The sequence below is a fragment of the Barbatula barbatula genome (genome assembly GCF_947034865.1).
Source record: "Barbatula barbatula genome assembly, chromosome: 23".
Lineage (NCBI taxonomy): Eukaryota > Metazoa > Chordata > Actinopteri > Cypriniformes > Nemacheilidae > Barbatula > Barbatula barbatula.
The window spans coordinates 2322007-2335146 of record NC_136786.1 but is presented as its reverse complement, the minus strand read 5'-3'; the positions used below and the strand labels follow the sequence as shown (position 1 = coordinate 2335146).

General features: G+C 43.4%; 1 protein-coding gene and 2 gene segments (V, D, J or C); 2 read left to right on the top strand and 1 right to left on the bottom strand.

Moving 5' to 3' along the window:
- Positions 1-77: 77 nt before the first annotated feature.
- Positions 78-1219, top strand: LOC306912212 (Ig kappa chain V region K29-213-like). The segment is given in 2 exons: positions 78-133; positions 227-1219.
- A 319-nt stretch (positions 1220-1538) lies between these two features.
- Positions 1539-3197, top strand: LOC306912092 (uncharacterized protein; the record flags this gene model as incomplete). The annotated part of the gene is made up of 4 exons (XM_079487960.1): positions 1539-1614; positions 1792-2098; positions 2717-2781; positions 2869-3197. The coding sequence occupies exons 1-4, from the start codon at positions 1569-1571 to the stop codon at positions 3195-3197; spliced, it is 747 nt and encodes a 248-aa protein (XP_079344086.1). The 5' UTR covers positions 1539-1568.
- Positions 3198-8965: 5768 nt separating this feature from the next.
- Positions 8966-11319, bottom strand: LOC306912091 (Ig lambda chain C region-like). The segment is given in 2 exons: positions 11298-11319; positions 8966-9261 (listed from the first exon to the last, which is right to left on the bottom strand).
- Positions 11320-13140: the final 1821 nt, after the last annotated feature.

The following is a 13140-nucleotide window of genomic DNA, read 5'->3' as shown; positions in this document are numbered from 1 at the left end:
TTACATTGGGAACTCAGTGTTTGAGAGATCTTTATAGAAGCTTCAAAAGTCCATCATCACAAATCTAAACCCACAGTCACCATGATCTTCATCAGCATCTTCATCTGGATGATAACAAGCTCTTGTTTCAGAGGTGAGATCAACATTAACATTCACAAGACTGATCCACTGTATTAGATGATGCTTTCATTGTGAATCTTTACTCATATTTTTCTTCTTTGTGTAGAATCAAGAGGTCAGGTGACGGTCATTCAGACACCTTCAGTGAAATCTGTTCATCCAGGAGAAACAGTTACGATCACCTGTAAAACCAGTCCTGAAGTCTATCAGAGTTGGGATTATCAGCCTCTGTCCTGGTACTTGCAGAAACCTGGAGAAGCTCCTAAACTCCTGATTAGAAAAGCAAATGAGTTACACACAAATACTCCATCTAGATTCAGTGGCAGTGGATCAAACACAGATTTCACTCTGAGCATCAGTGGAGTTCAGACTGAAGATGCAGGAGATTACTACTGTCAGAGTTTCCACTATATCAACAGTAAAAACATGTTCACACAGTGATAAAGAGTCGTACAAAAACCTCTGTCATTCAAAGAGGAACTACAGACACACCAGCCTCATTGTTAATGTAAATAAATTCAAACAAACAGAAAAGACTGAAATTTCACCCGACACTATATGAAACTATGTCTACATTCAGAAATCATCCGTGATATTGTGCCAGTAAAGATAATAACACATAATGCTGAGCATCTTCTGTATGATCAAACGATCAACAGGTCAAGAATTAATACAACTGTTTTAGAACAATAATATACAAACATAAAAGACTGACACATATGAACTCAAACCCGTGATTTACCAATATCACCATAAAATCAATTTTGGGCAAAAACTTTTTGAGGGTGCAAAAAAGATTAAAATAATGAGAAAATCACATTTAAAGTTGTCATTCAGAGTCGCTAAAGCTGCGATTCTAAGCTTTACGTAGATACCAAACTTGAGTGGGTAATTTCCCAAAGAACAGGCAGCAGCGAGTAAAGTTTGTAGTGTGTTTCCAGCCATTTTTTGTTCATTATTTTGCAGCATTCAGTAAAGTTTTGATGTTCTTACAGTAGGAAATTTACCAAATATCTTCATGGATCATGATCTTTACCTAATGATTTTTGGCATGAAAGTAAAATGTAAAATGTTTTACCCATACAATATTTTGTTGGATATTGCCACAAATATACCTGTGTGACTTATGACTGTGATCCAGGATAAAACATTACAGTTTGAGAAAGCTTCCAGATACTGTAGCCCGCTCCACTGTAATGTGTTTGAGAATTTCTTTCCCTTTTGAATTTTAAATATAAAAAATGTTATATCAATTAAAAATAATATATTTAATAAACCTTTTTTAGAGTTCATCCTCATTCTAAATGTTTGTCCTGTAACTGACAGTGAGACAGGAAACAGATTTGAATTTGTGTGTCTCACATCTGATCACATCACAACATCAGACTGTCTGTCAATCATTAAAGCAACATCACTGCTCCTTCACTTCTCACTCATTCACTGGAAATATGACGGCACAAACTCTCCTCTGCTCTTTAACCCTTTTACTTACAGGTGAGATTAGAACAATAATCATGAATGTCAATTCATGACAGACAAACTAAAACATAGAGGAAAGATTTTTGGGAAATACATTTATCTGATTCAGATCACTGCATGTGTTTGTTTCTCTAAATGTTGGTCATGAATGTTTGATTTACACTGACTGATGGTTGTGTTGTGTTGTGACAGGTTGCTTTGGTGAGATTATTCTCACTCAGAGTCCCACCATTCAGATGGTGTCAGTAGGAGAGAGCGTAACTCTCAACTGCAGATCCAGCAGTTCTAGTTTTACATCCAGTTTAGCCTGGTATCATCAAAAACCTGGACAAACACCCAAACTCCTTTTCTCTAGTGTTGGTAGCCGAGTGTCTGGAGTGTCTGAGAGGTTTACTGATGGAAGATCAAACACAAACTTCATGCTGAATATCAAAAATGTTCAGACTGAAGATGCAGGAGATTATTACTGTCAACAGTGTTATGAGTTTCCACTCACACAGTGAAATAGAGCCGTACTAAAACCTCCTTCAGCCGAAGAGGAACTACAGACACATTATAGTCTCTGTCAATATTATAAATAAACTGTTTTAACACTAACATTTCACCCTTAACACTACTTCATCGTCGCCATCAGACAAAAATCTATTTTGCATATTTTTTCCATAAAAACTTTTGTCTATGGGCTTTGAAAATGTTTATCCAATGAAACGTGTTTAAAAGCTTGTCAGATTTGACATTATTAAAATAATTACAATGTTTTTGGGATGATATGAAACTGTTCGTCCACATTCAGAAATGATTCCTGATATTGTGTCATTAAAGATATTTGATGCTGAGCATCTGTATGATTGAATAATATACGTCTAAAATTAATTAAAATACTTTAATTAGTTGGTTAGTTTGATTCAATATTTTTTAGTCCACAAATAATAAAATATTAGTAAAAATACATATCAATGAACATAAACATTTACAAACACACAGTAAAGTATAAACTGGTGTTGTGATGTAAATATGTAAATCCATGTGGAGTGTGTTTGCATAGTGAGCGGATGCTTCAGAGGTCTGAGAGTGTTTATAGAGCTGTGAGTTTAACACTTCACAACTAAACACAAACACACAAAACATCAACAATGACCTTCATCATCAGCTTCATCTGGACACTTTTATTCTCTATACAAGGTAGAATCTTTAATGCACTTTATTTATAAAAAATTAGTGTAAGGGTTTTTTTTCACTGCATGTCAATCTTATACTTTTCTTTTTCAGGGTGTAAATCACAGATCACAGTAATTCAAAGTCCTTCGGTGGAAACTGCTGCACCAGATAAATCTGTTACTCTGAACTGTAGATTCAGTTCTCCTCCAGCCTGTAACCCACCCTGTGTGTCCTGGTACTTACAGAAACCTGGTGAAGCTCCTAAACTCCTGATATATGAGACAAACAGCCTTCAGTCTGGAACTCCATCTAGATTCAGTGGCAGTGGATCAAACACAGATTTCACTCTGAGCATCAGTGGAGTCAAGACTGAAGATGCAGGAGATTATTACTGTCAGAGTTATCACTATATCAACAGTAAACATGTGTTCACACAGTGATAAAGAGTCATACAAAAACCTCCATCAGTCAGACTGACACTGATACACCTGACTGATTCTGCAGCTGCACACACAGTTTTACACGCTAGAAAAGTGCAAAGCACAGAAATATTAACATTGTTTAATGTGCTTTACACAATATAAATAGTTTCAAACAGTTTTTCAGCGAATTTTTCCTCAGTGACTTAATGTTCCAGTGAGAAAACAAAGGCGACTGAGACAAGATAAAAAACACGTCAGACGTCAAGAGGAAAAACCTCAAGAGGAGCTGGACACACTGATGAAAAATCATGTGTTCATTAAATAAATTCAATTATTGAATGTTTTAATTGTCAATGGAAACTGAACTGCTTTATTTCAGAGAATAAAGTGAGAAACAGTGAAACTGAAACTCAGATTTGCATGATCAGGATGAGACATTTTGTTCCTCTCACAACAGAGTGTTACGACAGAGAGACACGGAGCACAGAAGTCTGAAACAGAACAAAGGTTTATTAAACAACGACTCTTAGGACCTCGCGGAGGAGGATTAGGGGTGAGCAAAACTGGAACCAGGGAGGACACAGGAGACTGGAGACGAGGAGGATGACGAGGAGGAAGACCAGAGCTGGGAAGGCAGGTTGGTTTGTTCTTAGGAGTCCTTGACATTTACGTGTGACGTTAACGAGACCGGACAAGGAGTGAGGGAAACTGTGGTGGTTTAAGTGCTGGTGGTGATGAGGTGATGATGAGATGCAGGTGATCGTGATCAGAACTCGGGGGAGGTTGCTCGTGATGCTTGGGTGGAGCCTGGCGTGTTCGTAACATTACCCCCCCCTCCACGGCCCGCACCCGAGGGCCGAGGACCCCGACGACGTGGTGGTCGGCCTCTGCCTCGAGGTGCTGGTCGATCCGGGTGGGATACATGAAACTCTTCGAGTAGGTTGGGATCAAGAATGTCATCTCTGGGTACCCAAGATCGTTCTTCGGGACCATACCCCTCCCAGTCCACCAGGTACTCGAGACGACCACCACGCCGCCGGGAGTCCAAGATCTCCTGGACCAGATAGGCTGCGCCGTCCTCCATGATGAGTGGAAGGGGGGGTTCCGGGGTTGCACCAGACTCTGGGGAAACAGAAACAGACGGATGGTGAGGCTTGAGAAGTGATACATGGAAGGTAGGGTGAATCCGATAGTGTGGTGGTAGTTTGAGTTTGAAAGTGACAGGGTTGATCTGCTGGATTATTGGAAACGGGCCAATGAACCTGGGACTCAGCTTTTTGCAAGGTTGACGAAGACGGATGTCCCGGGTAGACAGCCAGACCTTCTGTCCTACTTGAAAGGGTGGAGTGTCTGAGCGGCGAAGGTCGGCTGTCATCCTCCGTCGTCGTCGAGCACGTTGTAATTGCTGGTGTGCTGAGTCCCAGACCCTCTCACTCTCCCGGAACCAGAAATCCACAGCCGGAACGTCCGATGTCTCCCCATACCAAGGGAACAGCGGCGGTTGGTAACCGAGCACACACTGGAATGGAGTGAGACCCGTAGAAGGTTGACGAAGCGAGTTCTGTGCGTACTCGGCCCAACCGAGGAACTGGCTCCAGGAGTTCTGGTGGCCGTGGCAGAAGGTACGGAGGAAGCGACCGATCTCCTGGATTTTCCTCTCTGTTTGCCCGTTTGACTGTGGATGGTATCCTGACGTGAGGCTGACGGTCACACCTAGGAGTTGGAAAAACGCCTTCCAGACCTTAGATATAAACTGGGGCCCTCGATCGGATACAATGTCTTCAGGAATGCCGAAATACCGGAATATGTGGTTAAACAGGAGTTCCGCCGTCTCCATGGCGGTGGGTAACCCCTTCAATGGAAGTAGGCGGCAGGACTTGGAGAACCGATCCACCACCACCAGGATGCAGGTATGTGTCTCAGAGGCAGGGAGGTTAGTTAAAAAATCTACTCCTAGGTGTGACCAGGGTCGATTAGGCACAGGTAGAGGAAGGAGCTTGCCGGAAGGAAGGTGGCGGGGGCTCTTGGACATGGCACACTCCTGACATCCTTTCACGTACCTTCTGACGTCGAATGCCATACGTGGCCACCAGAAGCGCTCCTTTAGCAGCGAGAGGGTCTCATTGACCCCCGGGTGGCCAGTGCCCAAAGAGGAGTGAGCCGAGTGAATGAGGGGGATACGCCGAGTGCGGGTGACATACTGGAGATCTGGAGGGCAGCCCGGCGGAGCCTTTGTGGAGGTATTGGAGGCGGGCAAGGTTTCTTCTGACCAGATAATGGGGCTGACAAACACTTGGTCTGGGAGAATAGGTTCAGAATCCTCCTTTCGCTCTTCAGGACTGAAAACACGGGACAGGGCGTCTGCCTTCACGTTCTTGGATCCCGGTCGGTAGGAGATATTGAAATGGAATCTGGTAAAAAATAGTGCCCATCTTGCCTGGCGAGGGTTCAAACGTTTAGCCTCTCTGAGGTATCCCAAATTTTTGTGGTCTGTTATTACCAAAAAGGGATGTTTAGCACCCTCTAGCCAATGTCTCCACTCATCCAAGGCCAGCTTGATGGCTAGTAATTCCCTGTTTCCAATGTCGTAGTTGACCTCCGCCGGGCTGAGTTTCCGGGAGAAGAAGGCACATGGATGAAGTTTACTAGGGTTCCCCTGCTGCTGGGATAGGACTGCTCCCACTCCGGTGGTTGACGCATCTACCTCCACGAGGAAAGGGATCTCCGGGTTGGGATGGACGAGGAGGGGAGCAGTAGTGAAGGCAGTCTTTAGAGCTTCGAAGGCCTTCGTGGCTGTTGGGGACCAGGACAGAGACTTTGGTTGGTTGCGAAGAAGATGGGTGAGGGGACTGGCAATGGAACTATAACCCTGGATGAAGCGTCGATAAAAATTTGCAAAACCGAGGAAACGTTGGAGTTGCTTGATATTTGTGGGAATGGGCCAGGACCTAATGGCTTCCACCTTCCTCTCGTCCATCCGGATGCCACTGTGATCAATGATGTAACCAAGGAATTGTACTGAGGATTGGTGGAATGAGCATTTTTCTGCTTTCAAGAATAGCTGGAAGTTTCTCAGGCGTTGGAGGACCTCCGCAACGTGACGGCGATGTTCAGCCATGTCTTTGGAGTAGATTAGGATGTCATCTATGTAGACGAGTACGGATTTGTGGAGAAATTCTCGAAGTACCTCGTGTATGAAATCCTGGAATACAGAAGGGGCGTTGGCCAATCCATAAGGCATGACCAGATATTCATAATGGCCCGTGGGTGTCACGAATGCGGTCTTCCATTCATCCCCTTCACGTATCCGGATGAGGTTGTATGCGCTGCGGAGGTCCAATTTCATGAACACAGTGGCACCACGGAGATGTTCGAGCGCCGCAGGGACGAGAGGAAGGGGATAACGGAATTTTACGGTGATTTTGTTGAGAGCTCTATAATCGATGCAAGGTCGTAGTCCTCCATCCTTCTTTGCCACAAAAAAGAAGCTGGATGCAGCAGGGGAAGTAGACGGACGGATATATCCTTGTTCTAGTGCCTCCTTGATGTATTCTTCCATGGCCTTCTCCTCCGGTCGTGATAGTGGGTATATCCTTCCACGGGGCACTGGCTCACCCGGCAGCAGATCGATGGCACAGTCCCATGGCCGGTGTGGAGGAAGCTTGGAGGCACGTGTGGGGCAGAAGACGTCCTTGAAAGAATTATAACAGGCAGGGACGTCTATGGACCGCTTCTCAACAGGACTCTCGATAGATGTGGAACAGAGGGGTACCGTTGTGGGCACAGGAAGCGCGTTGAAACATTCTGGAAAACAGTCTTCACCCCACTTTAAGATTTCCCCGGTCCTCCAAGAAATCACTGGACTGTGTTGTTCCAACCACGGGCGCCCTAGGATGATGTCAGCGGTGGATTCCTCCAGAACCAGCAAATATTGTTGTTCCTCATGGAGAAGTCCCACTGTTAGTTGTAGCGGCCCCACGAAGGAACGCACATGGCGGCGACTGAGGGGTTTTCCAGTTATCGAGTTGACCTGATAGACGGATGGGGTGACTTTCGTCTTGAGTTTGAGCTGGCGGCAGAGAGGCCCCGAGATGAAGTTCCCGGCTGACCCAGAGTCGAGGAGGGCGACAACTGTAAAAGATACACCAGCAACAGTAAGCGTGACAGTGGTAGTGAGGGGTTTTATCTGACGAAGAGAAGGGATGACGGCACTCACCACTGGTCGCGGAGGACGGATGGGACATTCAGTGATGTAATGTCCCGATGCTCCACAGTATAGACACAGATTCTGGGTCAGCCGTCGTTGCCTCTCTGCCATGGATAACCGGGATGAGTCTATTTGCATGGGCTCGGGGGCTGGTTCTGGTGGGCTGACAAAATCTGGTCGGCGGAGGACCGGCATGTGGGATTGCTGGCCCTGTTGTTCTTCCACACACGACTGCATACGAGTGGCGAATCGTATAGACAGCTGTATGAAACGCTCTAGCCCGATGGTGTCCTCGTATGCAGCGAGATGCAATCGCACCTGAGGATCCAATCCTTGACGATATGATGTCAACAGGGCTTGTTCGTTCCACCCACTCGCGGCGGCTAGAGTACGGAATTTTATGGCATACTCCGTTATCGGGTTCAAACCTTGCTTCAATTGATATAATTGTTCACCTACTGCCGAATCCCACGAGGGTTTTCCAAACACCTCCTTGAAGTGATCGACGAATCCAGAGAAGGAGCGCGTAATAGGATGGTCTTGAGACCACAGGGGTTCTGCCCACCGGAGAGCCTTGTCAGATAACTGGGAAATGATGAATGCCACTTTGGATCTCTCTGTAGGATACAGGTGCGATTGCATCTCCAGGACCAGCGAGCATTGGAGTAGAAATCCGTTGCAATCCTCCGCCGAGCCAGAGAAGGGCGCCGGTTTGGCCATGGGACTGGCGTTCACCGTAGGCGAAGGAGGCGTGATGTTTGTGCTTGCGGTGCTCGTTGATGCTGAGGCGGGTGGAGTGGTGGTGAGGGTTCGCCGGAGGACATCCACCAATTCGCGAAAGGGATCTGTGGCACTCATGTCGACACTCTGTTTTAATGGTCCGGTCTTCTGTTACGACAGAGAGACACGGAGCACAGAAGTCTGAAACAGAACAAAGGTTTATTAAACAACGACTCTTAGGACCTCGCGGAGGAGGATTAGGGGTGAGCAAAACTGGAACCAGGGAGGACACAGGAGACTGGAGACGAGGAGGATGACGAGGAGGAAGACCAGAGCTGGGAAGGCAGGTTGGTTTGTTCTTAGGAGTCCTTGACATTTACGTGTGACGTTAACGAGACCGGACAAGGAGTGAGGGAAACTGTGGTGGTTTAAGTGCTGGTGGTGATGAGGTGATGATGAGATGCAGGTGATCGTGATCAGAACTCGGGGGAGGTTGCTCGTGATGCTTGGGTGGAGCCTGGCGTGTTCGTAACACAGAGCAGATGTTCACAGACTCTCATGAGTTTTATGTCTCTGTCACACCACAAACATCAAATGAAGCACCTGTTGCATAATTTATCTACAAGTGTTCATTGTTCATCTTATCAAGTTTTTTATAAACTTAAAGCCCTGAGTTTGATCCAAATCACCAAACAAATTTTCAAGTACAAAAGAGACTAAATAAATCAACAAAATCATTTATTTCTCTTTTATTGAAGTTTGATAAAAGAAACTCATCACTGAATGAATGAAGCACATATGAATAGAAAGCCACTGTTGTGAGACATGAATGAGAAGAAGAGAGCAGAAGACAGAGGATTTATTGAGAACACTGATCTCTCTTCACTTGTCCAGTGACTGTCTGGTCTCCTCGTGTGGCCTCACAGCTCACTGAGACGCTCTTGATCCAGTCGTGTTCAGAGAGAGTCAGACTGCTGCTCCAGCTGTACAGACCGTTCTTCTGCAGGAGTCCAGCGCTGTTCTCCTGAGACCTGCTGTTCCCGTCCACCTTCCAGCTCAAGCTCCAGTCTGAAGGGAAGCCCTTGCTGACCACACACATCAGTGTTGCTGTCTGCTTACTGGAGATCTCTTCACTGGACGCTGACAGAACCGTAACTGTAGGACGAGTTACACATGACGTACAGAGAAAAATGTATATTAATAAATATAGTTTTGCCTGTTTAAACTTATATCTTTAAATAACAATTAATTACAAGACAAAACTAAATGGATGTCAAGATTACATTTAGACCAAGAGTTTAGACTCGAAAGCTTTTAATTCTACTTAACAACTTCTCAATAATGTTTTCTTGATATTCATGAGCACCAGTGGCGGTTTAAGGCACGGGCGAACCGGGCAGTCGCCCGGGGCGGCATTTTTTCATGTCACGTGGGAGCGGCACCGGCACGAGCAGTAAAAAAAACTCTGGGCCGCCGCAAATCGGTTATCTATTATCTATCATTCATTGTGTGGGGAATTGGCAAATTGGCGCCCCTGCATGCTGAAAAGATAAAGGTATCCAACTATAATGTTCTCTCTGTGTTATGATTACTGTATCCATGTTGTCATCTGAAGGGCAAATTTTAACTGTAGCGGTGTTTAGCCTAGTCGTTAGAGCGCCCGACTCTCATTCGGACAGATGCCGGTTCGAGGCTCGCGCAGGGCAGGTAGAACTGACAACATTTATACAACAAATTTGGTTTTAAGTCAACAAACACGAGATCTAATTACACCATGATATTGTGCTTTGCAACAAAACTGTTACAAGTTCAGTTATTTTTATTTATTTCCATCAGTTGGGTTAACGTAAGGTCCCGTAATGAGCAAACAGAATTTTCCAATCTGTAGCTAGTTTCTATGACGAACATAACCTTTGCTTTTATTTGCTACATCACACATGTCATGAATATGAAGGTTTAATGCATGTTTATGACAACTGTCATTAAGTCTCATTCGCTCAATTATGACATTTTTAATGCAAATATTGTTTGTTTGAGGTCTTTGTTGACAACTTTACATTAACCAATACATCTTAACCTGTCATAATTGTCATAAAAACATGACATAGCAGATTAATAATTGAATGTAAGACACTACTTAGCTGGTGTTTCGGCATCTAACCATATTGCCTTAGAGACACTTCTGTACGCGTCACAGTTGTTTTATTTGACAGAACAAACATTTTACTTGTACGGTCAACAGAAAGTTGGCCATCCCATCGCTCACCCCATAAAACACCAGATATAGAGGAAACGGAAGTGAACACAACAAAACATGTGATTACAAATAACCAATAAGAAGATAGATGAATTAAGGCCACTACAGCTGGGTTAACTGTCATATTGGTTTTGACATTGGCTGTCATGAGGCCATTATAACTGTCATGAATCTTTTTCTGACCACTTTTTTTCCAGTGGTACAAATTGAATGTCAGTAAAATATCATTAAGTGTTAATACTCTGTCAAATTGTTTTATAACAATGTCATGTATACTTTTCTTGACCTCAACTACAGTGGTACAATTACATTTTAATGACAAATTCAATTTGTACCACTGTAGTTTAGGTCAAGAAAAATATGACATAATTTAGTTATTTCGAGGGGGGGGGGGGCGCTCAAAGATGTTCTCGCCCGGGGTGCAATTCAATGTAGAACCGCCACTGATGAGCACTTTAAACGTCGCATTTGGAGCACAAAAGGCAGCAGTGAACAATATTATCTCTGATCAAATATTCGATGTGCCCCAACTGCGAATTAAAAAATAAATAAATAAAAGGAAACAGGACGAATAATACTTAGTATAATTGTATTTTTAAAAGAAATAGTAAGCATTTGTAAAATATTGTTGTACTCACTGCAGTGCCAACAATCCAGTCTGGTGCCGCCGCAGAACGACCTCCACAATGATAGAAACTAATAGAGCAGCTGTACAAAAACCTCTGGGCGCCATCCAGGCCCTCTGTGATGACCTAAACTATCTAAACTACCTTAAAAACTTTAAAGTAACATTTTCAATACGTCGGCCTATTTTCCCTACTAGATATGTATATTTGACTTCCTGGATCGATGCAGACTCTATCCACGTGAGATTTCCAAGTCTCGCAAGAATAATACAAGATCACAGAACAGTCGCAGTTCTGAGATGTCATACGCTGTCTGCGCAGCCTGCGCATGCTGCAAGAAGTCAAACGTGTGCTTACACAGGGGTTGGGGCGCCTTCTCGTAGCATACAGCTAGCTGACAGTACAGTAAAACAACGGGAGAGGTTAGTTTCGTGTGACAGTAAAACTGACCAATCAGATCATTTTTCTTAATGGGAGCTTTGTTATTTGCTAACTTTCTGCCATATGGGGGCTTGTTCACCAACAGTCTCGTAAAGCAGAAGAAGCAAAAGAAGTTGGTTAGCCAAAACCAAAAAACTGCAAAAGAAACGTTGTTCAAAACAACAGGAAGAACACCTCGTTATAAAGTAATCGGTCCATCTTAAATTTAAATCAATTAGCGGCCAGTCTTAAATGTAACATATTGTGCATGCATATTTGCTGTTGTTCTGCATAACAGTGATATTTTATCCGATAAATGCACTACGGTCAGTTCTATACGTTTAGTTCACTGTAATGTTACCAGTTTAATATTATGATTTATTATAATCATAGTTTATTCGCTGGCGAATCTCTGTTTACTGTCTGCTAGTTTAACACCGCTTCTGCATTCAGGCATAATTCATCTAACTTTCTGGTCTTTTACACTAAAATACATCATATCAGATGTGAGTCAATTCCGAGAGCGCAGAACAGCAAACAAAGATTAACATTATTGAATTTCTGTCTTGACACACATCAGTATTTCACAGGAGACACAATACAAAAACACTAGAATGACTATATAAACAGCAAATATTTTTATTAGCAAATGTGATATCTGTGTCCTGTTCACGAAGGCCCTAAAGATGTATGAAATTAAAAAGAGAATGAATATAAAAACACATGAACACATCAACAGAAACATCTTAACTTCAACACAAATGAGTCTAGTGGACAAGGTGTATATGTTTATCACTTTCATTCACATCTTACTGCTCTGTCAGTCAAATCTGCTATATTTAGTACAAGTATTGTCATGATGTGTTTGCATAGTGAGCGGATGCTTCAGAGGTCTGAGAGTGTTTATAGAGCTTTGAGTTTAACACTTCACAACTAAACACAAACACACAAAACATCAACAATGACCTTCATCATCAGCTTCATCTGGACACTTTTATTCTCTATACAAGGTAGAATTTTGAATAATTGCTTTATTTATAAAATATGACTCAAATATATTTTTCTTATTAACTGCATGTCACATTAATTTTATTATTTGTCTTTCAGGGTGTAAATCACAGATCACAGTATCTCAAAGTCCTTCGGTGGAAACTGCTGTACCAGATAAATCTGTTACTCTGAGATGTACTACTTCAATTACTCCTTCGGGCTGTAACCCACCCTGTGTGTCCTGGTACTTACAGAAACCTGGCGAAGCTCCTAAACTCCTGATATATCGGACAAACACCCTTCAGTCTGGAACTCCATCTAGATTCAGTGGCAGTGGATCAAACACAGATTTCACTCTGAGCATCAGTGGAGTCAAGACTGAAGATGCAGGAGATTATTACTGTATGGTTGCACACCACAGCGGCAGTTGGGTGTTCACACAGTGATAAAGAGTCTTACAAAAACCTCCATGTGAATAGATGTCCTGATCTCTCGCTCTACTGAAGCGTTCACACTGAGAGGCAGTTTTGCATTAGCAGCGTTCGGTTCAGTGCTCTACATGTGTTCATAACTCTGTGAACATCACATGATCAAGAGCTGCTCTTCATGACAATCAAACCCCAATATCATCAGGGCTATCATTATATCAACAGTATATATATGTTGACACAGTGATGAAGAGTCGTACAAAAACCACCATCAGTCAGACTGACACTGACTCATATTACAGCTGCACACACA